At 51.5% G+C, this 24,781-nt stretch overlaps 7 protein-coding genes across 7 annotated transcripts; 3 read left to right on the forward strand and 4 right to left on the reverse strand.

Annotated features, from left to right (window-relative positions):
* The first annotated feature begins 356 nt into the window (after positions 1–356).
* On the forward strand, positions 357–1,230 carry BO85DRAFT_446363 (uncharacterized protein). The gene is made up of 3 exons (XM_025659486.1): positions 357–886; positions 954–1,035; positions 1,092–1,230. The coding sequence occupies exons 1-2, from the start codon at positions 593–595 to the stop codon at positions 966–968; spliced, it is 309 nt and encodes a 102-aa protein (XP_025519128.1). The 5' UTR covers positions 357–592; the 3' UTR covers positions 969–1,035; positions 1,092–1,230.
* BO85DRAFT_446364 (putative DNA repair protein (Rad57)) lies at positions 1,023–2,465 on the forward strand. The gene has a single exon (XM_025659487.1). The coding sequence runs from the start codon at positions 1,273–1,275 to the stop codon at positions 2,401–2,403; it is 1,131 nt and encodes a 376-aa protein (XP_025519129.1). The 5' UTR covers positions 1,023–1,272; the 3' UTR covers positions 2,404–2,465.
* A 905-nt stretch (positions 2,466–3,370) lies between these two features.
* BO85DRAFT_364965 (oleate delta-12 desaturase odeA) lies at positions 3,371–4,833 on the reverse strand (the record flags this gene model as incomplete). Its single annotated transcript, XM_025655720.1, has 2 exons — positions 3,371–3,777; positions 3,840–4,833. The coding sequence occupies 2 exons, from the start codon at positions 4,831–4,833 to the stop codon at positions 3,371–3,373; spliced, it is 1,401 nt and encodes a 466-aa protein (XP_025519130.1).
* A 3,411-nt stretch (positions 4,834–8,244) lies between these two features.
* Positions 8,245–13,137, reverse strand: BO85DRAFT_446368 (putative TMEM1 family protein). Its single transcript, XM_025659488.1, has 4 exons — positions 12,942–13,137; positions 10,310–12,861; positions 9,175–10,251; positions 8,245–9,113 (listed from the first exon to the last, which is right to left on the reverse strand). The coding sequence occupies exons 1-4, from the start codon at positions 12,979–12,981 to the stop codon at positions 8,391–8,393; spliced, it is 4,392 nt and encodes a 1,463-aa protein (XP_025519131.1). The 5' UTR covers positions 12,982–13,137; the 3' UTR covers positions 8,245–8,390.
* A 425-nt stretch (positions 13,138–13,562) lies between these two features.
* On the reverse strand, positions 13,563–18,344 carry BO85DRAFT_190361 (putative membrane-tethered transcription factor (SPT23)). The gene is made up of 4 exons (XM_025654427.1): positions 17,356–18,344; positions 16,401–17,293; positions 13,841–16,337; positions 13,563–13,778 (listed from the first exon to the last, which is right to left on the reverse strand). The coding sequence occupies exons 1-4, from the start codon at positions 18,064–18,066 to the stop codon at positions 13,647–13,649; spliced, it is 4,233 nt and encodes a 1,410-aa protein (XP_025519132.1). The 5' UTR covers positions 18,067–18,344; the 3' UTR covers positions 13,563–13,646.
* A 4,479-nt stretch (positions 18,345–22,823) lies between these two features.
* On the forward strand, positions 22,824–24,362 carry BO85DRAFT_190393 (lytic polysaccharide monooxygenase auxiliary activity family 9 protein). Its single transcript, XM_025654428.1, has 2 exons — positions 22,824–23,950; positions 24,062–24,362. Exons 1-2 carry the CDS (start codon positions 23,093–23,095, stop codon positions 24,281–24,283), a joined length of 1,080 nt encoding a protein of 359 aa, XP_025519133.1. The 5' UTR covers positions 22,824–23,092; the 3' UTR covers positions 24,284–24,362.
* On the reverse strand, positions 24,362–24,738 carry BO85DRAFT_190396 (uncharacterized protein). Its single transcript, XM_025654429.1, has one exon. It carries the CDS (start codon positions 24,642–24,644, stop codon positions 24,441–24,443), a length of 204 nt encoding a protein of 67 aa, XP_025519134.1. The 5' UTR covers positions 24,645–24,738; the 3' UTR covers positions 24,362–24,440.
* Between the last annotated feature and the right edge of the window lie 43 nt (positions 24,739–24,781).

Genomic DNA, 24,781 nt, shown 5'->3' on the forward strand with positions numbered 1-24,781 from the left:
GCTCCACATGCTTCTGGTAACTTGACAAAGTCATTCGGATGTCCAGAGCCGTGATGCAGATTAGAAAGTGTAGACACTGGCCTTCGAGAAAAGTGTTTGGCAGGAGATAGTCTTGTGGCGGCGAAGAGGCAATGATTGAGAGGATCAGGGCTTTCATTGAGAACCTGTACTGCAGTGACAAAATACTAATCTCTGAGTTGGCTCTCGTACTACTTATTGGTATTTTGATCCATCGACATGATGGTGCTCTGGATCATTTATGGAGTTGATTGATGGTGCTGACTATCATGCCAAAGGACGGTGTGGTGGGATAGATATATAATCGAGTGCTCGGGTAAGTATGTTTTCAACATCATGCTTATAGTATGAGGAGGTAGAGTCCACTATGTACTTAGATAAGTAGGAGTATCCTGGAATATACATGACTTGATTAATAAATAGACTTCAGGACAACTTCATAGAAAGTGAGTTGGACCAAAAGAGTTCCAAAAAGGGAAGCCGCTGGGCGGCAGCACGTGGACCCGCGTTTTCTCCGCGTCGCGCACGAGATGACCGAGGGTCTCCAGTATCGACTTCCTCCACCTCCACGCTTATGGATCTTTTGTCGGTCCTTCCGGACTTCCCTACCAAGCCATATGCTCATATTCTCCCGCCTCTTGAGCGAAGCCATATCAGCACGGTCGACTTGATCACTCTCGACATCCTCGAAGTCGCAAAGCGTGCTCGTGTCCCTCCCGCCGATGTCCGCCGCCTGTCCGCTCAGATCATAAGAGCTTTCCATCATGATGTCGGTTTCAAGGAAAACAGAGATCCCGATTCTGATGAGCCAAGCTCCAGCCTCAGTGTCGACGTTCCTGTCTTTCCAGGCCCGACAACCAAGCTAGACCTATCACAGTGGAGCGCGATCAGTACCCTCGACCCCACGTTGGACGCTCTGCTCGATGGTGGCATACCGACGGGTTATGTGACTGAGGTAACTGGTGAGAGGTGCGTATACTCGCTCCCCAGAGTGAGTTCATTCGTATTCGAGACGTCCTGACTTAACGGTTAATCGGTCACAGTGGGAGTGGAAAGACGCAATTCCTTCTCACCCTTCTTCTGGCCGCTCAACTCCCTGCACCTCGTGGCCTGGGCAAGTGTGCCATATACATCTCCACAGAAGCTCCATTATCGACACCACGGCTTTCGCAGCTCATTGAATTCCATCCATATCTCTCTACCTTGTCTCAAGCCCACAAGCCCTCGCTGGAGAATATATTGTCCATCAATGCCATGGATCTCGAGGCACAAGATCACATCCTCAACTACCAACTCCCTGTCGCAATCAAGCGATATAATGTTGGACTCGTGATCATCGACTCCATAACTGCAAACTACCGGGCGGAACATTCGTCCCATAATCTGTCGGGGTTGTCCACACGCTCTGGCGAGCTTGCCAGATTAGGCCAGATGTTGAGGAACTTGGCTGTGGACGAGAATGTCGCAGTTGTAGTAGCGAACCAAGTTTCTGATCGCATTGAAGCTGCTGGCAGGCATCCAACACTATCTCGTTTGAATGGCGGTGCCATCTCACCTATTCCTTCCACACAACAGCAAGTGCTGTCGTCACATCACGAATCAGAAGCTGCTACACCATTACCAAGAAGTCGACCTCTTGAGTCCCGAAATGTCGAATTGACTCCACATAATCCGGTCCTCCAACCATCACCCTCTAGTCTTCCCTCATCACCGTTCACCACGGAGGATGATCCGCAGCAGCAGCAGCAGTTCGACGGGTCATACCTGATTGGCAACCCTGTACGAAACGAGATTTTGAGTCTTCTACACCAACAGAGGTTCTTCACTGGGTGGGGTGACACGCTACAACCTACTATTTCAAGCCTGTACCCAGCTTTTCAACAAACCGCACAAAAGACCCCAGCTCTGGGCTTGGTTTGGTCTACCCAGATTGCATGTCGCATTGCACTGAAGAAGGAGAGCCGCTTCGTGGATTGGGAGGCCATCCTAGAGGATACCTTTGTCTCCAGCGAAAAAGAATTGCTGCCTACAGCAAGAGAACAGGCTAATGAGCCTTCGGAATCACGGGTACCAACGGAGAGTGAAGAACATACTAGAGCACACAGCCCTGCAGTCTCTGCACCACCGGACGAGACCGATGCAGTAGACGAGAAGACAAATCTCAGTGTGCCGAATATTGTCCGTGATGATCATGCAACAACTGGGCAATCCTTACCAGTGTCAACACAGGCAGTTACACGAGGCGTCCGAAGGACCATGAAACTTGTTTTTGCCCCCTGGACTGCCGGACCAGTCACAGAACAAGGCGAAATCCAACACGAGGCGGAGTTTGAAATCTGGAAGGGAGGGCTGAGGGGCTGTACAGAAGATTTTGACACCATATAGCGCGATATTCCCTGTCACGATTTACGACACGAACAATATATTTCTGACTCGCTGTTCTTCCACTTCCTACTTCTTCTTTTGAATATACTTTTTCTTTTTGTAAAACCGTCCGAGGCTTTCCTGCTGGATACTGACCAGGGGTCTCACCTGTTCCGGGACTAGCGTCTGTTTTCGGCGTCTGGCGGAACGGGCGCCCCCGCAGTTTTGTTTCCTTTCTTTCCTTTGCCCACCACCAACTAACATTAACTTAACTCATCCAAGGTTTAAGCTCTTCAGTGCCCTTCCCACACGCCCACACTATTCCCACCTTAATTTTATGCTTACTTTTTGGGTTGGGTCAATGTGATCACTAGTGCCCAGGTGTCAGCCTTCCAATAGTTTATCGCTTTCTTTTCTGATGCGGTGGGTCCGTCCGGACGCTGTCAGCCAGCTGGGGACTTGCTGAGCTTCTCCCATTCCGCTTGTTCGTTCGACCGTTCGGTCTTCAGTCGTCGGATATGAAGGATGCTTGGTCAGACATACCAGATCCAACTCTGACTGCGAAGTTGCAGTCAGATTGTCCATAACGATGGTAACAGAGGTCCGTATCGAGATCCCATCAAAGACAAAGGACAACTAGAAAATTACTCGATTCGAGCTGCACTGAAAGCGTGAAAGCTGTTTGTTGATCATATTACACGATCCCCCTTCCGGATTACATTCATAATAGTGGACGATTAAATCAGACATGACGTTGGCCCTTCTACACGTTCAAACCCTTACCCCATGTTCCGTATACGCCTTCAGCTCGAAACAACTCGCAGTTGGTCTATGACATAACAACAGGAAGTGTCATACCGTGGTCCATGTCGATCCTGCGAGAGCACCACGTGTTGCGGAAAAAAAGATTGACGAAAAAGGGAAATAAAGAATTCCAAAAAAGAAAGAAAAAAAAGATATCACTCGTTCTATGTACGACAGACATGCTCTATTTTTCAAGCTTGGCAGGAGGAACTCCAATGCCGTTCGTGTTACGGTAGAAGAGCACTCCGGAGCTCTCACCCTTGGCACCCTCGGTGGGCTCGACCCAGTGGCACACACGGGCACTAGTCCAGAGAGCCTTGAAGAATCCGGTCCAGCCAGTGTGGGCCTCGGTCCGGTAGTGCGATCCCATGACCTTCTTGATGGCCTCGCTGGCCTCATCGGCGTTATAGAAAGGGATGGTGCTGACATAGTGGTGGAGAACATGGGTCTCGATGATACCGTGGAAGATGTGACGGCCGACGAAGCCGAAGTCACGGTCGATGGTGGCAGCGGCACCACGGGCGAAGTTCCAGACATCAGGCTGGTAGTGGGGGAGGGTGGGGTCGGTGTGCTGGAGGTAGGTGATGGCGACTATATCTTCCAGTCAGTATTCGGCGCAGCAATTGTGCCAGTTTATGAAGGAAGTTACTTACCCAGCCAGTGGTTCACCCAGAGGTAGGGGATACCGTACCAAACCAGAAGGTTCATCCAGCCGAACTTGGAGCCGACCAAGTACAGAATGCTTCCGACAATGGCGAGACCGATGTCACTCAGGACAATGAGCTTAGCATCCTTGGCCTCGTACAGAGGGCTAGACGGGTTGAAGTGGTTGACACCGCCGAAGTAGCCGTTCTGCTTGCCCTTTCCACGACCTTCAGGCTGACGTTCGTGGTTGTTGTGGCCAGTGACGTTGGTGAGCAGGTACATGGGCCAACCGAAGAGCTGCTGGAGAAGGAGGTTGAAGGCAGTGGCGATGGGGGTTTCCTCCATCAACTCATTGAGCTCGTGCAGAGCCTTGCCGACGCGAGAGGCATACTGCTCCCGGGTCTTGGGCACGAACACCATGTCGCGGGCAATGTTGCCGGTGGCCTTGTGGTGCTTTCCGTGGGAGATCTTCCAGGAGAAGTAGGGCACCAGAAGAGCGGAGTGGCAGATCCAACCAACAGTGTCATTGAGAACCTTGGAGGGAGAGAAAGCCTGGTGACCGCACTCATGAGCCAAAACCCAGACACCGGTACCGAACAGACCCTGCACGATGGTGTAAAGAGCCCACAGCACGACTCTTGCAGGCTTGTAAGGGACGGTCTCAGGGGTCACGTAGTTGTGGAAGACATAGAAGATGGTCGCGAGCCAGAAGACATCCCGGAAGACATAATACAAGCTGGTGAGAGCTTTGCGCTCATAGCAATGGGCGGGAATGGCATCACGGATCTGCTTGATGGTATAATCCGGGATCTTGAACTCGTTGCCATAGGTGTCCAGCATCTTGCCGCTGGCCTCTGCCTCCGACGCCAACGAGGACAGGGAAGTGGACGAAGGGGACTGGCGAGGGCTGTCCAGCGGGGAGGGGGTGACCGAGCTGGGAACGGACGAATCCGTAGCATTGCGGTGCAGCGCAACGCGCTTGGGGAGAGCTGTGGAAGACATGTTGAAGCTTGCCCACAAGAATGTGTTCTCGAGCTCGAAGACGGTGAAGTCTAAAGGTTGGAAGCTCTGTTAGCCAGAGTTCAATGCTTCAGCCTGTGCAAAGAACAAGTCAACATACCAATGGGTCAGAACACGGCGCCAAAGCTGTAGCAGCTCAAGGTAGGCACTGGATGGCGTTGAGCTCCCACGCGGCGAAGGAGACGGAAGGGTTGGGATCGGGGGGGAAGAAAAGAGGGAAGGAGAGGTAGGGTGACAATCGGAAGGATATAAATGGTCGCCTCCAAAGAGCCTTGACCGGAGGGAGAAGTGGGACGGGATGGTTCAAAGGGAGAGAAAAGACGCGGATGGACAGAGGCGAAAAGAGTGAAAGAAAAAAAAAATGAAGGGCGATTGTTTGATGATCACCTGTTCAGCGTTCAGCAGAACCCGGGGAGAGGAGGGGGGAGGCAAAACAAAAAAGAAAAAATGAGGGTCCCGAAAAGAGGACAAAAAAGAAAAATTGCAAAAGAGGAAAAGGTAAGGGGGAAAAACACCCAAGAACCAAACGAACGCGAATTGATTGGGGAAGACTGATTTCTAGTGCAGTCGAAGAAGAAGAAGCCCAGAAGGCAAAGCCATCCAGAAACACCCGATCTGGATGCGAGTCCCGCCGGGCCCCTGGGCTGGTAATTTTGCGTTACGGGGGATCTCCCGCGAAAAATTTGTATTGGGTGGGACACATCTGATTGGTCAGGGGCTGCCGTGCTGATACGGGACGGCGTCCCGACTTACGAGAAGATTACGACCCGACAACATTACACTCTGCAGTATTCGCATTCTCATCTCACACTGTCCTGTCATTTTGGCCTACAGAAGGGATCGGGTGGATGGATAACCTCGGCGGCGCTTACTGGACCATCTCAGCGCGGTTTGCCTTTTGCGTGACATGCTCTACATCTGCAGATGGTTTCATCACTGGCTCGATCGACGCATCTGGCAAGGTCGTAGGAAGTTAATCTGCTTGACTCAAAGCAAGATCATGGAGAATCTGGATACTTGAGCCGAGGTCGACACAGGAGTCTGGTCTGTGGCTTGCCCGAGATGCGCATGCCTATGAACCCTCTAGGTTGCGGGCCATCCGTGACTGGTTGATGCGATGTATACGCCACCTGTTGCTTGCTTGGAAGGGGGCGGCTGATCCGTCCGGCCTATTTGCCAGAGGCGAGAGTGTCATTTGCATTCCGGGGTGTGCTCACTGCTGAGGGATTATTTCTTTGCCCCCTTTAAGCCGAGATCCTCCACCGCATGGCTCTCTCTCACCGCACGCCAGAAGATCATAAGATTGTGTGGTTGCACTCCTGACTAACCGGCCATGTGGCTCGAGTATTGCAAAATACTTCACGTTCCAGAAACAAACCCGAGCATGGGTTACCAGGGACCATGAACCGCGGAGGCTCACCGCCCCGCTGGAACCAATAGGACTTTGATTTTAGGCCCCACAGCCGGGTATTGGCTTCCCAACAATCTTGGCAGCTTTCCCCCTTGGGCGGTAGGCATGAACCCCGATGAAGAATTACAGTTATTATTCCAGTTTGATTATCGGAGGGGGCTGGTCGTTGGCCCTGTGGCATTCGGATATTTTTTACTGGTCAGTTTCACCAGTCACCATGCGCGGACAGATGACACCTCGGATGGAGACGAAAAAAACAAAAAACAAAAGAGACTAACTAGTCAGTCTGAATGGGTCGGAGATGACTCGGGCATCTTATCAGAAATCAAGAACTGGAGAGGACCAGCTGAACTACAGTACCTACAAAACACAAAGAGTAGTGATGATCCTTCCCCAGCCAGCTGCTCACTGCTTGCTTCACTCCTACGCCCTGACAGACAGACCCTTTTGATTTTCTCCAAATCTTCACATGCCGTGGGTATGGTATTCTCGATTTATCCCACCGACCAAAAGAACCAACCAGCCTCGCCCAACCCAATGCGTGCGTCCAGATTCAACAGAGGTATTGAACGGATCATCGACTTTTTGCACACGAACGGTCCTGAGCGCGACAAGGTCTGGTCTCGAATCGAATGAATGAATGAAGAACCCCCATGTGATTTCCTCCGCATGCAGAATGTATCTACCGACTGTGGACAGTAGTGGCGCGCCTTACAGCATGTACGGAGTACAGAGTGTCTAGTTTCCAGCTCCACGACTCGAACACAAAGCGGCAGAATCCACTTACTGTGTACTTGGAATGGCCCTTAGACTTTCGGCGGCGCGGGTGGAAAAACTTTAACAAACGCAAAGCCCCCCCCGACCAGCCAGCCCAGCCCATCCAGCATTACTACTTACTTGCCACAATAGGGACGAGAAGTTATCGGGTAATGCGAAATACACTTGTAGGGTATTTTAGGGTAAGAAAAAGCGTTACATCCATCAATAAGGGAAATTGGAGATAATGAGAACCGATGGGGGAGAGAGAAAGGAAAGTTAGATGCATGTGATTGTAAGATATGGAAGGTACGCCGTGATACCTTCCCCAACTTCTATCTTCTATCTACTTAGTAGTATATAGAACAACATGAAATAAATCCCACCCACTCAATTAATTCCTCGACTTAATAATTATATACCTACATACATACATACATACAATGTCCATAAATAACACACACACATACATACATACATATTATACCCTCAAATAAACCCCCGGTAAAAGCAATTCTCAATCCAAGCAAAGCAATCCAAAAAAGTACTACCAAAAGTAGAATAGTTCGGCGTTTGCAACGCATGTCAGCATCTGTTGGGACACACCAGCCATTTTGTTGAGATTGGGTCCCGGTGGGGCTGGGGGGGAAGGGAAAGGGAAGAAGTAGACTAGCTGATCGGGAAACAAGGATTATGTGGGGGTGGGAGGGAAAAAAAAAAGGGCGGGCGCGTGTGTCAATCAATTACCGAGTAGGTTTGGTTTACTACTAAGTACGTACTTTGCAATATGGGCAGTCCATTCATTCAGTTCACTGACTTTATTTAACTCGCACTTGATAGTGTTATGCTTTTTTTTAAAGTTGTCTAGTGGGAGTGAGTAGTAGGTTTTTGTGTAACAATCTCTTAGGTTTGTTATATATCGGCTGATCAATTATTTATTGGGATCATTTACTGGCGTGGGTTGTTAGTTAACTAGTTAAAGGAGGTGTTTAATGTTCGTTCTATTGTAGTACAATTTTAATGGAGATGATGCTAACTAACTAAGGTCGGTAAGAGTGGTTAGTTAGTTTAGTATGGTATGCTGACCTTATCTGGTGGGAGAGTATGTGTTGTAATTGAGTGTATGTATTGTTAAGGGGGTGTATTTTGCATTTGTGGGTAATTTGCAATTGATGATGGGTTTGATGTATATTGTTGGACTACGTAGTACACTTCATCTTCTTATTATTAATTCATTGCCTGCTAATAATACTCTCTATAGTATCATGGTTTCAAGTATATCCCATATAGTCTGTACAATATACACATGCATTGTACCTGGCTTCTAAGCTATGCGATGTAGGTAGTAGATATGTAGGGGAAAAAATGTACTCTATGAGCTCGTTACATGCAACCGCTCCGAATCGATCAACCACGCCCCGCCATGACTGCCTCCCGACAGTGACAGGCTCACTGTCGTCGTGCGGAGATCGGGTAATACCAGCACGGTCTCGCCGTGGTTGCGGTAGTCAACCTCGCACGGAATGGGTCGGCGCTGCAGCGGTGCCACTGCCGCTGCGGCGGCGGCCGCCGTCATGGACCCAGCTGTCACGGGCTGTCCAGGGTTGGGGCTCATCATCTGGCCCCCAGTCGCTGTCGTCGAAGATTGAGACTGCGGCTGGGGCAGAGACGACGAGGATGTTGGGGATGGTGGCACAAAGGACCTGATTTCCAAACCCGGAAGAAGGAGATGTCCGGCTTTCTGTGGGAGGAGCATGATTGCAAAGGTTTTGGTCTCGCCTTCTTCGGCGGTGAAGTTTCCGCGGCGTCGCCCACCAACGAGCCATGTTTCGGGATTTGCGCGGATCTCGTACGAGAAGTCAAGCGGACCGCCTGCGTTCTCGCGATGCTCCGGTGAGCACCACCGTCGTGTATGACGTATGCTGAGTTCTGCAGCAATCATCTGTCCAACTGCCGCATGGGGAGGCTGCTGTGCCAGATTGGTGAGGCGGAGCTCGGCTGTGTGCACAACTTGAATCTCTGGGATGTCAACGGGGATGACGATGTGTCTGCTGCGTACGGCTGGAGAGTCTGGAAGGCAGATGACCGGGTGATTCTATTTGGGTCAGACTAGAGAAGCAAGGGGGCCCGTCAGTGGGATGTACGGGGTGACTTACCTTATGCCAATCCATAAGCCAGGCCTTCAGTCCATCCATTGGCTCCTTCAAGGCACTGAGCAATGTCTCCCAGTGGGCATTCGCAAACTGCAGTGTTTCCACCTCTCGGACGAGGCCGACAACTTCCATGTCGGAAGTCGATAGCTGTGAGCGGGTCGTCTCAACAATGTGGGATGTGAGCAAACTTGTGTACTGATGAAATTCGCTAGCTGCAATGCTGGACTTGAATGTCTGCTCGACTGCATATAGGCATTCATCGTCCACGCAAGTAAAATCGACGCTTAGTCGCAGGGACCGTCTTGCTCCCGGAGTGGGAACGCTGTCTGGCCGCTGTCGAATCTTGTAGAGAAGAGATGCGGGCTGTTTGGCAAATACATTCAGTGCCACAGAATCACCAATACTCGACTGCACCTCATAGATGTCTGAGCTTGGGATTTGGCACTTTAAGATCCGGAGCGGTATCAGCATAGCCGGACTGATGGTAAACCGTGAGAATAGCACACTATCCTTGAAGACATCCTGCACGTTGACACTAATTGGCAAGCCTGAGATGATGTTGTGCACCGAGGAGTAAGTAAACCGCCCCTTCTCTGTCTCGTATGACACTTCGGCCCTTGCAGAGAGCATCGGGTGGTGTTCCTCGACCGTATAAGGGATCCGGAACCGAACGAACGAGTTGGGTTTCAACTGAGTGAACTCAATGTTTCCCGAGTCATTATGGGCTTCGATCTTTATGTCACCCTCTACCAGTTCGGTTTCGGTCGTTCTCAATCGAAGACCAGCAGTGGCAGGTCTCACTCGAAGAGTCCCGCTCTTGATGTCATTCCATCCACTACTGAATTCCAGCTCTAGTGTTCGTAATTCCTCCAGATTGACAAAGTGCGGTGATACGATCTTTGCCTGGAGGCCGTCCGGTGGCGGAAAACAGTAAATGAATGGCCGACTATCCTCTTCCTCGGCCTCTGCCTCCCTGAATCCCACTGGCAGGGACGCATGCTTCCCGCCACCAAAAGTGAATACAATGTTCTTCGCTCGCATTTCAATGCGGTCCACGAAGTATTTACCTTGCAGTGTTATCTAAAATAGTCAGTATCTGTCAAGAAAGCAACAGCACAAATAGCTGCGACCGACTCACCGGAGAGTCGACCAGCACCCTCGTCGACGACGACTTGATGGTCATTTTGATAGGAGCCTCTAGCCAATGCTCATTACTCTGAGCGTTGTGCGCACCCACCAATCGCAGCTTGATAGAATCAACATCAATGCGCTTTCCCAAACAAAAGCGTAGGTACAGTTGAAGCTGGAACCCATCCTTGTCCTCATAGTGTAAGATTGCAGGCTTGACGTTGACATCCGCAAAGAAATCAGTCATGGGGGCTAGGACTTCTTTCTGAAGGGAACCTGATGCCTTGAACAGCTCCTCAACGTACTCAGAGATCAATGCATTTTCCGCAAAGATATGCGACGCATCTAGCGTCTTCTGCCGCTTTGACAGGTTGGACTCTGTATAACTGGCAAACTTGGCGAGAAGACGGAGGATCACCCGGACGTATTCTTCACTGCGATTAAGCTCTTTCAGACACCGGGTATACATTTCCAACATAATGCCCTCTAGCACAATCCAGTTCTTACTGCCATAAAACGGAGCAATGTGATGGAAATAAGACGCTGCCGCCCCATAGTCGCTCTGTCTGTAGCGTATGAGGGCCATGTCAGCGAGTGCGGCCTGGGTTGAGTACGTCCGATTTGCAGCGATATGGTGACGGTACATCTGATCTGTAAGATCTTCATAATGCACACGGAAAGCCTTTCTGGACTGGAGAGCTAGCTTCAAGCCAGGGAGATCGATACCAGACAGAAGATTGGTTTCCCCAGACTTATCTGCTGTCTGTGGAGTCTCGTCATCAAGCGATACTTCAGCCATATCGTCAGCATCCGATCCTCGATCATTGAACAGAAGATGGAGATCGTTCCAAGTCTCCTTCCAGCCAAATCTTGCAGATATTTCCTCCAGGAGTCGGCGAGCCATCAGGAGCAACTCCGCTCTTCCAGAAGCTAACTGCTCGGAACCGGTCTTGGGCGTAAGCTTGGGGCCCTCAAAGCCCGGTCGAGCATGGACAGACGAAAGGGCATCTGGAGGCAAAATACCCGAGGTTGTCATACGCCGGGGCTGAGGCGTAGTTGTAGGAGTCGCAAGCGAACTTGAGCGCCTGGGAAGCTGTGGGTGGCCCTCAGCATGCGTAGCATTGTCTGCTGGCTTGTTGACAGCATGCAGTGAGGACTCTGGAAGTGTAAGGGCGGGAGTAAAGGTCTGAGAAAGCACCTGGGAGGCAGCAGCATAGGCCCATGATGATACGATATTGTTCACCACCTCTGACTTCCTAGCATCCTCGACATCTACCAGTCCCGTCTCAAGGTCGAACCTTAGTGTCCGCGCCGCAAGACTAATGAATTCGGTTGCCCTCTGGCAAGCTTCGGAGAGAAGCAGTAGATTTTCCGGCTTCCTGTCTTTCTTGGACGACTGTGGATCTGCTTCTGCTTCCTTACTGAGTAAGGAAGGAGCCTTTGCCGCCCTAAGCAGTAATGTCAATTGTCTTGAGAAGACATAAGTGCGGAAATCAAAGATAGAGATATCACTGGCCAGTATCATCTCCCGATACGGCTTTTTTGTTGCAGATATGGGAAAGTCATCCATTGCAATTTCCGGAACGGGTTCTGGCTCATCAGTCCCCCCGTCCTCTTCCTTGCGTGCTACTTCTCCAGACTCCAGAGCCGATTTTGCCTTGTCTTTCCAGTCCTTGCTGTAAGTCAGAAATGCACCTCCATGTTGATCTCCAGTTCCTTCAAGCTGTTCTTGTATCGCAGTGTCCAAGCCGACCGCAAGTTCATCGTAGCCGAGCAGCGCGTCCTCGAACAACCCCACATTTTCAAAGCCCCTAGCTAGACCCTCCTTGAGTATGAAAAAGGTACAGAAATTCCAACCAGGCAAGCTGCGCTGAGAGTCTTTCTCTTTGATGTCCTCCTCATACTGCGCGACGCGAAGATCAAAGGATGCCAGGATTGCGTTCTTCAGCTTCTCAACCAAGTCTTCGATCTGATCGGCCAGCTCAGGTGGCTTCGCATTACTACCCTGTTTAGGGAGGCGTAGCTGAGCTACGCGATCTATGGTGGAGGACTTGGAAGTTCCGTTGAAGTCGGCCTTGACCTTCTCAAGGACTGTGGTGGTTGTGCGACCCCATTTAGAAGGGGCGGACTTTTCCGCCCCCTCTCCGTCCTGCACCACATGTACAATGAGCCAGTCGAAAGCATCGTGCTTCTCCTGGCTAGTGGACGCTGCGCTGGACGAGGAGGTCGTGGAATGGGATTTGATCCAATCCCGCAGTGCCTTCCGTGCCGTAGCCTTGTAGGTATCGTTGTCGTCACAGCGGAGCAAGTAGATCTTCAAGTAGGGGGTCTGGCGGAGGCCTGGGATCTGGTGTCGCCGGTGCGTCACGGTGGCACTGGCCGTGTCGGTAGAGGGCTTGCGCTCGTCCGATTCATGCTGGGCAGGGACGAAGCCGATACGGAGGGACTCGATGGATCGAACGGGGCGGGTCGGGGACTTCCAGTGGAGGTTCTTTAGAGGTAGCTTATCTGCAAGGATGGACTGAACAGTGGGGAAGAGACCGGAGGGATCAGTATACTCGACTGGGAATCAAATCGAAGAAGTGAGCAACGTGTACCCCAGAATGCCATTCGGAAAGCCATCGGGGGGTGGGTATCCTTACCGGTGACACTGCTGGAGCCCGCCTGGGGTGAGGGGTCCATGATGCCCGAGCACTATTCGGGGGTCAAGGGACCACTCGCAAAGGGCATGCCGCCTGACTGGCCGAGAAAGGGGGGAGCCAAACTCCGAGCTAGATGCGCAGTAAGGGGAGGGAATTGGCAGAGAGGTAAGTATATCGGCCACCGCGGTGATGATGGTATTGCGGTTGTTTTGGCCGGGGGGCGGCAAGACCGCCTTTCTCTCCGCGCGTGTGGGCTTCCTACCGCCTAACCTTCCCCGACATCCGTTCGTGGAGCCCGCATTAGTTACGGCTGGGGTGCTTCCAAGCTGCTACGAAATATTATGCTATCGATATGCTGATACTAGAAAGACACTCAATCGTAAATGATATATTCAGCTCTATGCGCAGTATAGAAAACAATAGGGGTTGAGTCCTCTGCAGGACACGTGACTTGGTCTTCATTAAGTGAAAGAAAGCCGTAGAGAAATCGCCTAAGGAAACACACAAGAATCTGTACAGGAATAGTTGAGGGCAGCATGGTTCACCAGAAACAAGACAAAGAGATCAAAACAGTCATATCCCGTCATTATGGAACAATAGCTCTTTAACAAATGAAAAGACATGCCCCGTTTGTATTACCGACCCAGAGGACAGAACGCCCTAGCTCAAAACAGATGAAGGAAAGGAGGAAAAGTAAAACAGATGTCAATGGCCAACTTCTAAGGCGCGCTGCGCATATTGAGCCTTGACGAATTCATAGCCGCTGGTAAAGCCTTCCCAGATGCCCGGGACATAACTCCGAATCCAAGCACAGATGACCAAGAGAAGGAGTGGAATCTAGCAACCGTTAGCAGTGGTTCCAAAGTGATACTGACAATTCCATGAGCGGTCCTACTTACCCAGATGAAATACAGATTCCGATCGCTACCTAGGCCCTTCATTCGCCGCGCTTGCTGCTCCCGAAGGTGCTTCTGCTGTTCACGAGATATCACCTTGCGGCCAATCCGGATATCTTTGATATCTTCACTTTCTGGCTTGGTTCGGACGACCTCCGATGTGCTGGCCTGCGCTTCGAAATGCTGATCGAGTGCTGCCTCCGTCGCTGCTTGAAGCATACTCGATTTCTTCAAACGCGTTGCTTGCTCATCATCTTCGTTCTCTTTGTGCGGGTAGAGTTCCTCATAGGAGGGTAGCTCTGTACCCGTAGGGGCGGAATTGCCCGTCAGCATATCCCACCAGCCATCTTTGGCAGACCGCGCGGTGCTCGGTCGGTGAGGAACCAGATTGGTGATACGACGCATCATCGGATGGGCTTGGTAGTCAGGCAGTGCGGGCATAGGCGGCAACGCAGGCAGATTGGGGAAGGCGTTGGCCACACTTTGCTGGAACTGATTGATTTGGGCCTGCAGTTGGTTACGCCAAGCAACGAGGGCGGCCGGAGGCGAAAATGGTCGAGCATCGTCCGAGTCTGCTGGCTGCTCAGGTCCAGGAATCGACACTGGCCGCTCGTGATGCATACTCGACCGGCGGGAGGCGCTATAACTGATTACATCGTCGTCGTCTTCCGAGTCATCGGAGTCTTCAACGGCATGATCAAAAGAGCCCGACACAGATGAAGAGTCCCAAAGGGAATGTAACGATGCGGAACTACTGTGCCTGCGACGCGAGGAGGAAAGCGATCCAACACTACGTGAGCGGTAATGACGTGCAGGTATCAAGGCCGCCTGGTGAGCAGGCAACGTCGTAGCGAGGTCTGCTGGAGTGAAGCCCCTAATGCTACGGGCATTAGGGTTGGCACCGGCAAGACGGAGCCTGTTGACAATATGCGCATGACCGTTCAGAGCCGCAAAGTGCATCGGCGTGTTCCCGGTGTTATCCTGCAGGTCGGGATTGGCACCTCGCGCAAGCAGGCCGGCCACGAACCGTGTCAGGCCCAAGGAGGCAGCAAAGTGGAGCAGTGTCTGGCCTGTCGCAGAGCGCGAATTGTACCTGGGTGGGCGTGGGCTGTCATCAAGATCGACAAACTCGAGGTACTTCCACATTCTACCATCAAGATCACCAAGTGAGACTTGCGACTCCAGCCCAGCCGCCTGCCGCTGGTGACCACCACCAGAGCCTCCTGGGAAGTCCTTTTGTAGGTTGAAAACGCCCTTCATGTCACTGCCCATAATCTGCTGAGCCGTCTGGAACGCGTCTGCTTGACTGCCGAGTTTCTGTCCAAGGATACCAAGAGCAAGGCGATACATCTGCAACTCGCGATCGTCGACATAACGGAAGAACTGCTGCTGCTTTGGCATCAGAGGTTGAGTTGGCTGCATCTGGCCGAAGGTGGGATGTTCATGCTTGAAAACCACCGCCACAAGCCCGGGTTGAAGTGCAGGGGGTGTCAGGCAGTTGAGACACTTGTCACCCCAAAACGTGGTAGTGGTGGCTAAAGTGTCACCAAAGACGACTTCCATCCCAGGGTAGAAGCCGCTTCCAAGCAAGGTAACCTCTGTGCCTCCCGTAATAGAGCCTTCTGCAGGTACCAGTTTGTGGATGACTGAAGGTAACCGGTTTCCCGCATTGGTTAGTGGCGGCCACATTGGTGAGGACGTGTTGGGTCCCAAGGAAATATTGTAATTTGGATCCTGGAAATTGTTGCGCGAACCCCCAGGGGTCCCAGGACGACTTGGTTGGGCGGAGTTCGGTGCAGACATCAATTGCTGCTGGATGAAATTGTCCAAACTCTGTTGTTGCATGGTGTTAAGGAAGGGGTTGGTATCTGCGCCGTTTGGAGTCGGCGGTCCGTTAGGGAACTGATTAGATATGGCAGAAGCAGTGACGAAGGGCCTCTCCGCCGGGGATGCGAACCCGCGAGTGCTGGGAAACGGTGGATCATTGTTAGGAGCTGAGGAGCTGGAGACACTACCTGACGACTGTGTGTTTTCCAGCTTGGTCATAGTGAGTTCCGATGGCAGTCTCCCAGAGTTGCTGTGTTTGCGACGCTTGCTCATCGGCCCTTGGAAATCGTTCGGCGATGTCTGTCGAGAAAGACTCCGCGGCGTTTGAGTGTTGGTGGTTGTGCCGTTCGTTGAGGAGGACTGGGACACGGGGAAGGAGCCCGACGTCAGATATTGAGTGTTGAATCTTTGCTGCAGACCCTGCAGATCGGTAGCTGAAGATGACTGGGCGGCTTGTTGCGATGGGGCCGATGATTTGCCTGTGTCAACACTGGGGCTCGAAGGGAACACGCCAACGCCCGGAAGCTGTGTCCCGTCCGGTAGAGAAGGAGATGGACCAGGAGCTGGTGGAGCGGGAGGTGCATGAGTTTTGTGGTCGTCAGTGATCATGATAGAATTCGTTATCGCCTGAGCAACAACATTATCCTTATAATCCTTGACAGTGAAAATGACCCTAAGAATTAAAGTTAGCAAAGTGCTACCAATACCACATCCGCCCAGAGCCGGATATACGTACTGAAACCCAAGCTTCTCGTTCTGATGCCTGCAGTAGCATGCGATACGCATTGGCAACTCCACTTGCATGGCCCCTGGAGGAATATTAGGCATCGGGGCGTCTCCAAAGCTCGGCATGGCATTCTTCGACGGCTCGGCCCATTCCTTGACTTCGTTGGTGTTGAAGACGATTACCCTTTTCTCCTCGTCCTTCTGGAAGAGTTCGTCTTCCTCCGGCTTTCTTTGCTTTTTCCTGAACGCACGCTTCCGCTCACGCTGTATACATCCAGGGCAGATCTTCACTTCTCCGCCATCCAGTGGCTTATCGTCTTCTTGCATGTCTTCAGCGGAACGTGGGCTAGAGCTGGATGAACGGTAAGAGTTATCTCCTCTTGCTCTAGCAAACGCCTTCTTCAGCTTCTCTTGATCCTGCATCGCACTTGTACAAACGAGACTTGTGTGCAATTCCACAATCTCCGGGGACCGTTCGACAGTCGGCGGTGCAAGAAATTTCGGCTTCGAGATGGTGTGGCTCGGCAAGCGCAACTTTTTGACGCCATTCGGTAACGGAAAGAGGGTCAGCCTGATAGGAATTTGAGTCTCCACGCGTGATTTGAGGGAGGTGGGATGCACGGTTAGCATGTGACGCTGCGTCGTCTCCTGCTTCACGGTGGTTGGAGAAGGGGACGGTGCGAAGTTGACACCAAATGGGAAGCTACTCGGCCCGAAGTTGAGACCCGGAGTAAGCGGAGAACCGCCATTCATGTTGATTCCACCGAAGCTTTCTTCCAAAAGTGATGACGGTGAATGGCCTCCCCATGGGCCCAGTGGCGACTTGGCCTGACTGAAGCTTCGCGAAACGGAGAACGGCGAAGGCTCCTTGGTGTTGCGAGGAAAGAAGGATGACCCATTCATCTGTGTACTATGTGTCAGCAGAGCACGATCAAACCGGCGGCAATGAAAAAACGGGAACTCACCGATGAGGCAGAATGTCTGGCCGAAGTGCTAGAAACACTCCGCATCTGAGATTTTGATCTCTTAGCAATTCTGGGCTGCGCAGACTCGGATTTCAGAGGGCTAGGACTGCTGGCGGCACTCTCAAAATCAAAGGCGGCATCCATGGCTTTGTTGCTCGATTCAAGATCGGTGTCTGTGGGAAACGCGCCGTCAAGGTTTGGCAGGGAAAGGTCCAGACCGAACAGCGACTCCTCCTTCACTGATGACAAGTCGGGATTCATCCAATCCTCTGTCGCATATCCGAACGGCATAACAGTATTTTCGCTATGGACAACCGACGCAGACGAGGTGACGGACGGGTTTCGAAGATGATTCCGCGGTGATGTGGAGGAAGAGCTAGGAGATGAGCCATCCGGGGACTCGGCGGGGGAGTCGGACGAGACAACATTCACTTGTCGCAACGCATCCTGGTCTTGGTACGATCGCTTGAGAGACAATTCTGAGGGCGACAGACACGATGGCTCCGATTCCGCGACCGGGCGGGATGAAGTGGCGCGTGAGAAGATGTCGTCAAAGTCCCTCCCTGCATTTTCCGCCGACATCTGCAGCCTCGCAGTATCTAAAAAGTCCATATCTTCGTCCTGGTAAGGGTGCCCCATCTCGTCATCAACGACAATCGGGTCCAGGAAAGGAAACGCAGGCGAAGAGGCAGCCTCTGCCGATCCCATCATTTGACTCTCACAGCAGTCTTCAGAAGACCAGAGGGAGATGCCTGCAATTCTCCCTAGCGTGCCTCACAGCCTGCTATTCAACCCACACCTTATGTATTTGCAATCCAGATTGTTGACACTTCGGACGGTGGGACAGGAGGACAAAGGGCGGCCGACTGGGACGGGAATGTGCTGGGCGGGCGCAGTTGCGGGCGCGATTCTCTTGCCTCCGTCAGCAGTACCCCACGTCCATCAACCGAGGCGACAGCGACACAGAAGAATCTAAATTGGGAGCGGATTGAAAGGAGGGGAAGATGGTGGATTCTCAGAGGGTGGTTGAAGGGGAACTGTAGGGTTGTTGAGTAAGGGCGGCTAGCGTAGGGGGGGAGCGGAGGCGGAGGCGCGGCAGAGTTGGGAAAAGGGAGTCACTGTGCAAAATCCAGGCCGGGCGTCGGAGCGCAGAAGTTTCGAGGGTAGTAGACGCGAGTGTATCAATCCGAGTAGAATCTCGATGGATAGGACAAGACTAGAAAGAGAGATGTGAAGGGTGACTCGGGAGACGGCGTCCGACCGGCAAGTCAGTCCTGGAGACGGGAGAGAGAGGCCAAGGACAAGGAAGGGGAGGGAGGTGAATCAATGGTTATCTGCTGACTGAGGCACTTTGCTGTAAAACGACTCTTTGCGAGGATTCGACCGTGAGTCGCGGTGAGGCCGCCCCGGAGTGGCACTAGTCCCAATATGGACAAATGTCGGCCAGGAACGGAGTAACTAGGCCGCCGAGTTTCCATTGGCCGGGGAACGATCCTGGGAGGGGCGCCCGAAGACGGCAACCAGTGATATTTGAGGTGGTATTAATTGATCACCAAGAGTTGCGCCTTCCTATTACTCCGAACACTGAAGTGACTACTAACACCAAGTAGATACTCCGTACTATTGCCTTTAAGTTCGGTGAATGTCGCCGCTCTATGGAGTGTCTTCGTCTGTCATTGATGGACAAGTTCCGGGACACGTAGCGGGCTACAAGTCAATAGTACTACTTATAGTGCACCTACTGTGTAAATCGTGTCCATGTCTTGGTGGGTGGATGCTGACTTCTTCCGATCCTCCATCATCAATCGATCATCGCTCTGAGAATAATGAGAGAATGTTACACCTCCGTACTACTAGAGATTATCTGTTGATCCTACGGTAGGCGGGCGGCTCAGTTCCGAGCCATTGGATCAAGCCTGTCAGATCGCACCGCATTTTGTGACACATCTGTATGATATCCTCTCCGTCAACGCAACACTCTTAAAACATGCCTACTCCATTGGGAACACTACAGCACTTGGGCAAGCAGGTGTTCGTTGAGTGATAAACGCGTCTCTCAGTACATTAAATACCAGTTACCGTAGTTACTTGGTATTTGATCAGCCACAAAAGATGAGCACATTCGCGAATCGGAGAGAGAGTGGCGCTTTGTTCGCGGATCATTATGGAGCATATCTCACCGTCAATTGGCCCAGACTGCATTATCTGCGTTTACCATTCTCAGCAACTTGGACATCCACCACACACGACAGCCTAAGTATGGATGGTTCTCCCTAGTTGCTAAGAAAGAAGATGACCGCAGTCAAGTAAGTTTAATCCAGCAGTCGTTCGCATACTCAGGAGATGCGCGATGGAATGACGCCACAGTGTAACTCCGAATGGTCAGCAAATTGAATCATCCCTCATGTCTTGCCTGGGAGTTTCCCACAGAGCACCCTCGGATCCCGATCAGACCGCATCCCTGAAAAGGTGACGATAAGCGTTTGTGACAGCACTCGATCCGAGTTCACCGTGCGGAGCAGATCAGGTACCAATAAAATCCCAAATTTTGGGCCTCTTCACTTAGCACATCAAGTTACCCGGGACAGTGCATTACTAGTCGAATCTACATTCTAGCAGGCCTCACCGCACTCGTTTTCAATAAATGGTCGGTCATCGCGAATTATCTGATGACAGGCTTTTAGGATGCCTACACAGGAGGCCATGGAAGAATGCAGGTTTCAGTCGACCGTAAAGACCAAATTATCTTTCGCAATCGAAATCATCTAGGACCCATAAAACAACCGCATGCCCACGCGACCTTTGGAGCAATTGCAATGTGCTTATAATGCTATTCCCGCAGCGAAGATCTCACGGCAAGCCGATCTTCACTAGCGCAAGCACATCAGAAGAAAAGAAGACTTAATCCGGAAGTAGGCGGGAAAATATCCAAAGTGTACTGATCTACTGTGGGGGGGTCTGGTCTATCTTCTCATAAAGTGCTTCGTTGGGTGGCTGACCATTCAAGACTTACCGAGCGGTGTCGATCAGCCCATTCCAGGTAAAAAACAATTATCTACTATATGGAAAGTCTGCCATCCATACAGCTGAAGCACATAAAATTGCTGGCGGCGGAGATCTTATACTCCGATAGTAGATTCTATGATGCTTTCGCTGTCACTGTTTGTTTTTCTCCATGAGAAGGTAAGCGCCAGAGATCAATGATAATAGTCTCTTTCCAGCTTATTGATGCCAAACCTCATGACAAATTCGTATATTGAGGGCTAAGTAAGTATATATTTTGAGGGTTCCATGGAACTTCTGACATAAAGCGATAATAGCTTTAAGTGATACACGAGTCAGTGCTAAGAGAGAATGTCCTACAGTCTTTCCTTCAAGAGCTGGCTGCAGGTGGTTTGGGTGATATTTTAAAGTCCTGTGTTCAAAATATGCAAGGATTGCAGTTACCAACACCCGCCTGATCTACATGGGATCATGATGTCGCACAGTGAACGCAGTCAGATCCTCAATTGCAGAAGTACATAGATCGTGACGAAATGTAGTAGTAGTACCAGTTAAAGTAGTAGCTGGGCCGAGCGCACGACAAACTTCCGAGTTAAGGTTACAAGGTTTCCTCGTTCAATGAGCGTTTTCGTTATATGCTATGTTGCATCATCTATATTCTTATAAATAAGTATTATGCATGCGCACTATCATGATTGGAACGTGGACTTCGGATCACCGCTGAATGGCTGGCTGATTATACACAACAGGAGGTTTCGGCTAGTCACAAGCCTACAGTAGAATGCAGAAAACCAAATCAGTGTACGTCCAGCCCAAGGATCTTGAATTGAGGCTGGGGTTCAGTTATACAAGAATGCTTTAGGCAAATAACCACAGTCCCAAGGAAGGTCGCAGCTAGGACAAGACGTCCGTTTATATCATCTGCAACAACTGACATTCTAATTATGGCAGGACATGAGAGATCTGCGGGCGACAAATAATTGCACAGGAGTCCGTCCCTTCCCTATCAAACAAATATACCGATGGCCGTTGTGGAAAAAAGCTTGGTTGGTCGCTGCTCCATGTGGATAGCGAACTCCGCCAATGGGTGTGTTTCGGATTGAAGACCTCAACGGTGCAGCTAGGATCAGGATCAGAGTCCCACCCATCTACCAGTAACAGACTACTACCACCACTGAGCGTCCAGACTTCCCAAAGCTGATGGAAATCAGTAAGGGATTGCACTCCTAGACCAAGTCGGGCGCTTCAAGAAGCAATAGCGGTCCCTGCATGGAGCGCGTGGACCCTCAGGGTCTTGGGTCCTATCGAAAGGAGCGTTTGCGGCCACAAATGTGTTTTCAATTCACGGACTAGCAGACAATCCAGACCAACTCCATTCAGCAGAAACTGGGCGGCACCCAATCAATACAGGGCTGTTGCTTACTAGCCTACAGGGAGGTATTAATCAAAGCTGAGAAGGTGAACGAGTCAATCATGGGAAGCTTGACTTGACTTCGTAAGGGCATTGCCAAGACCGGATTCGATGCGGCCCTCCCTGCAATTAAATCGGCGGTCTCAATCTAATTGTCGGATGGGCCCCGGCCCCAGTTATCACCACTATGTATGTGACGGGATGGCACCATCTCTATTGGGTGGCAGGTGGCATTATTGCGCCCCTCCATTTTGAGAATCAGGCTTGTCGCTCTTTTCTTCTTTTTTTCCCCCCGCCACATTTCATCATGCAGAGCATGGAAAAACTCCCATAATAGAAGTGCAGTACTGTTAAAAGCCACTGAGGGAGGTGAGCAAGAGTTCAAAAGGGACTAGTGCGCACGTGGTTGATCGCTGACTACTGCAGTACCACCTGACTAATTAGTTATCTACAACCATCTAACTAGTACTTTGTAACAACAGTTGGACGACATTACTTCAGCCCGGCTTCATACTTCATCTCTCTATCAATTCTAAAATCGAACAGATTCTTCTATCTCCAACGATTGACATAACCTAAACAAGCCACTTCCGGCGGAACTGGCAAAAATGGCATTTCTTGGCAGGGCGGAGTTGGAGCCAGAATAGCTCCAGAGTGAAACTCGCCATGTCGCAGACTGCCGCCGGACGGCCAGAGGGCCTCCGGCATTCGGTCCACTCTTCTGCTCCGGTATGTAGCTAAATTCGCTGGGCCCTTTTCGACGCCTCTCCGTCTCCCCTATTTGGACAACGCTAATGCCCAAGTAGTAACTGGCTCCTGCAAGGGTGTCTCGACCTCCGACTCTGGAACCTACCGGCGTGTTTGTGGTCTGTGGTCTAGTGCCTGCTTTTCATCAATCTCAGACTCTCCGTCTGCGATGACCCTATCCCAATCAATTCCGCGTCTCAGTCGGCCCTGTAGTCAGTGGGAACTTGACAGCTGCCAAGAAATCCAATTGCAGCATGGCTATCGGGGAGTGAACCTTTCATTTATCCTGGTTCGAAACCGTTCGGTCTGAGCTTTGGGCGGAGACTTGATAGAACTACGACCATGGCTAACATTATATAAAGGCGCTGGATTCACGTCTTGCTTCGACCTTTCTTCCTTTCCTCCTCATCAGCTTCTCATTCATTTCTCTTCCCGGGGTCTTAGAACCATCCATTCTCTTGCTTTCCTTTCCTGGCTTCATTGATTGAAGACCATTTGCTTCGTCACTCTTTCTTTCCCAACCGATCCCTCTTACCCACGATCACGCTGTGCGTCGATTAACTCAAAGCCTGCAAAATGTCTGTCGCTAAGATTGCTGGTGTTGTCCTCGGTTCGGCCGCCCTTGTTGCTGGCCACGGTTATGTGTCTGGTGCTGTCGTTGACGGCCAGTACTACGGAGGATACATCGTCTCCTCCTACGCCTATGAGAGTGACCCTCCGGAGACCATTGCCTGGTCTACCGAAGCCACTGACCTTGGCTTCGTCGACGGTTCTGAATACGCCGAGGCTGACATCATCTGCCACAAGAGCGCTAAGCCTGGTGCTATCTCCGCTGACGTCAAGGCTGGTGGTACTGTCGAGCTTCAGTGGACTGACTGGCCCTCCAGCCACCACGGTCCCGTCCTGACTTACCTTGCCAACTGCAACGGTGACTGCTCCGATGTCACCAAGACTGACCTTGAGTTCTTCAAGATCGACGAGAGCGGCCTTATCAGCGACACTGAAGTCCCTGGAACCTGGGCCACCGACAACTTGATCTCCAACAACAACAGCTGGACTGTGACCATCCCCTCGACCCTCGAGTCTGGTAACTACGTCCTGCGTCACGAGATCATTGCCCTGCACTCCGCTGGAAACAAGGATGGCGCCCAGAACTACCCTCAGTGCCTCAACCTGAAGGTTACCGGTAGCGGTAGCTCCACCTACTCGGGCACCAAGGGTGAAGCCCTCTACAAGGACACCGACCCGGGTATCCTGGTCAACATCTACCAGAGCCTGAGCTCCTATGACATCCCCGGCCCTGCTATGTACAACGCCACTTCCTCCGGCAGCTCCTCCAGTGCCTCTTCTACCAGCTCCGCTGCCGCTGCCGCTGCTACTACTTCCAGCGCTTCCAGCTCCACCACCAGCGCTGCTGCTGCGACTAGCTCCGCCGTAAGCGCCACCACCACCACTGCCGCTGCTGCTGCCGTTGTCACCGACGTTGAAACCACCGTCCAGACTGCGGTCGCCACTGCTTACCAGACTTCGACTGACGTTGTGCAGGTCACTGTCACTGGCAGCGCCCCCCAGCAAACCCACATCCAGGTTGCCAGCTCCAGCGCCGCCGCTGTTGCCACCCCCAGCAGCTCCAGCGTCGCCGTCTCCAGCGACAACCTCACTAGCTACTTCAGCTCTCTGAGCGCTGACCAGTTCCTCAGTGTCCTGAAGGAGACCTTCTCCTGGCTGGTCACCGAGAAGAAGCACGCCCGTGACCTCAACGCCTAAACGCCCAGCCAGACGTGGAAGTTCGGATCATATAGACATTCCTTCTTGTTTCTATCTGACGGCTACACGAGCCCTTTTAGCCGTCTGATGCTCTTTTCGCTTCGGATCGGGTATCCACTTATGTACCTATAAAATATCAATATTGAAGCTGTGACTTTCAATTGTAACGTCCTCTTTTGTATAATACTGCATTGTTTGTATCTACTGTCGAGATAGAATCGACTTCTAGTAGTCGTTGATAAGTGACTGGTAATCGTTGAGGGTCATGAGGAAGGCAACAATGGCCTGCAAAGCATGGCCCACAAGATTCTTGTCGATGTTCTTTCCAGCCTGTCTTGATCTTATTCTCTCTATTGATCATGGTAATACCCCGTGACCGATTCTTGCCCGGAATGGAAGGCACTGCTATAGATTAATGCCGGCCTGGCTTCTCATGGACTACTTACTACCTCTCCTCACCTTCAGATTTCTCTCTCATATTGTATTGTCGAAGTCAGA

The sequence above is a fragment of the Aspergillus piperis genome, assembly GCF_003184755.1.
Source record: "Aspergillus piperis CBS 112811 unplaced genomic scaffold BO85scaffold_3, whole genome shotgun sequence".
NCBI classification, from domain to species: domain Eukaryota; kingdom Fungi; phylum Ascomycota; class Eurotiomycetes; order Eurotiales; family Aspergillaceae; genus Aspergillus; species Aspergillus piperis.

Coding starts and splice junctions, on each gene's coding strand:
- BO85DRAFT_446368 (XM_025659488.1), bottom strand. CDS start 12,981: ATGGACCCCTCACCCCAGGCGGGCTCCAGCAGTGTCACCG. Junction 10,252..10,309: donor GGGTGCTGGTCGACTCTCCG/GTGAGTCGGTCG, acceptor TGACTATTTTAG/ATAACACTGCAAGGTAAATA. Junction 9,114..9,174: donor GGCTTATGGATTGGCATAAG/GTAAGTCACCCC, acceptor TGACCCAAATAG/AATCACCCGGTCATCTGCCT.
- BO85DRAFT_190396 (XM_025654429.1), bottom strand. CDS start 24,644: ATGATCAATAGAGAGAATAAGATCAAGACAGGCTGGAAAGAACATCGA.
- BO85DRAFT_446363 (XM_025659486.1), top strand. CDS start 593: ATGGATCTTTTGTCGGTCCTTCCGGACTTCCCTACCAAGCCATATGCT.
- BO85DRAFT_190393 (XM_025654428.1), top strand. CDS start 23,093: ATGTCTGTCGCTAAGATTGCTGGTGTTGTCCTCGGTTCGGCCGCCCTT. Junction 23,951..24,061: donor CTGCTGCGACTAGCTCCGCC/GTAAGCGCCACC, acceptor GACGTTGTGCAG/GTCACTGTCACTGGCAGCGC.
- BO85DRAFT_190361 (XM_025654427.1), bottom strand. CDS start 18,066: ATGATGGGATCGGCAGAGGCTGCCTCTTCGCCTGCGTTTCCTTTCCTG. Junction 16,338..16,400: donor AACGAGAAGCTTGGGTTTCA/GTACGTATATCC, acceptor TTTAATTCTTAG/GGTCATTTTCACTGTCAAGG. Junction 13,779..13,840: donor GGAATCTGTATTTCATCTGG/GTAAGTAGGACC, acceptor AACGGTTGCTAG/ATTCCACTCCTTCTCTTGGT.
- BO85DRAFT_446364 (XM_025659487.1), top strand. CDS start 1,273: ATGGATCTCGAGGCACAAGATCACATCCTCAACTACCAACTCCCTGTC.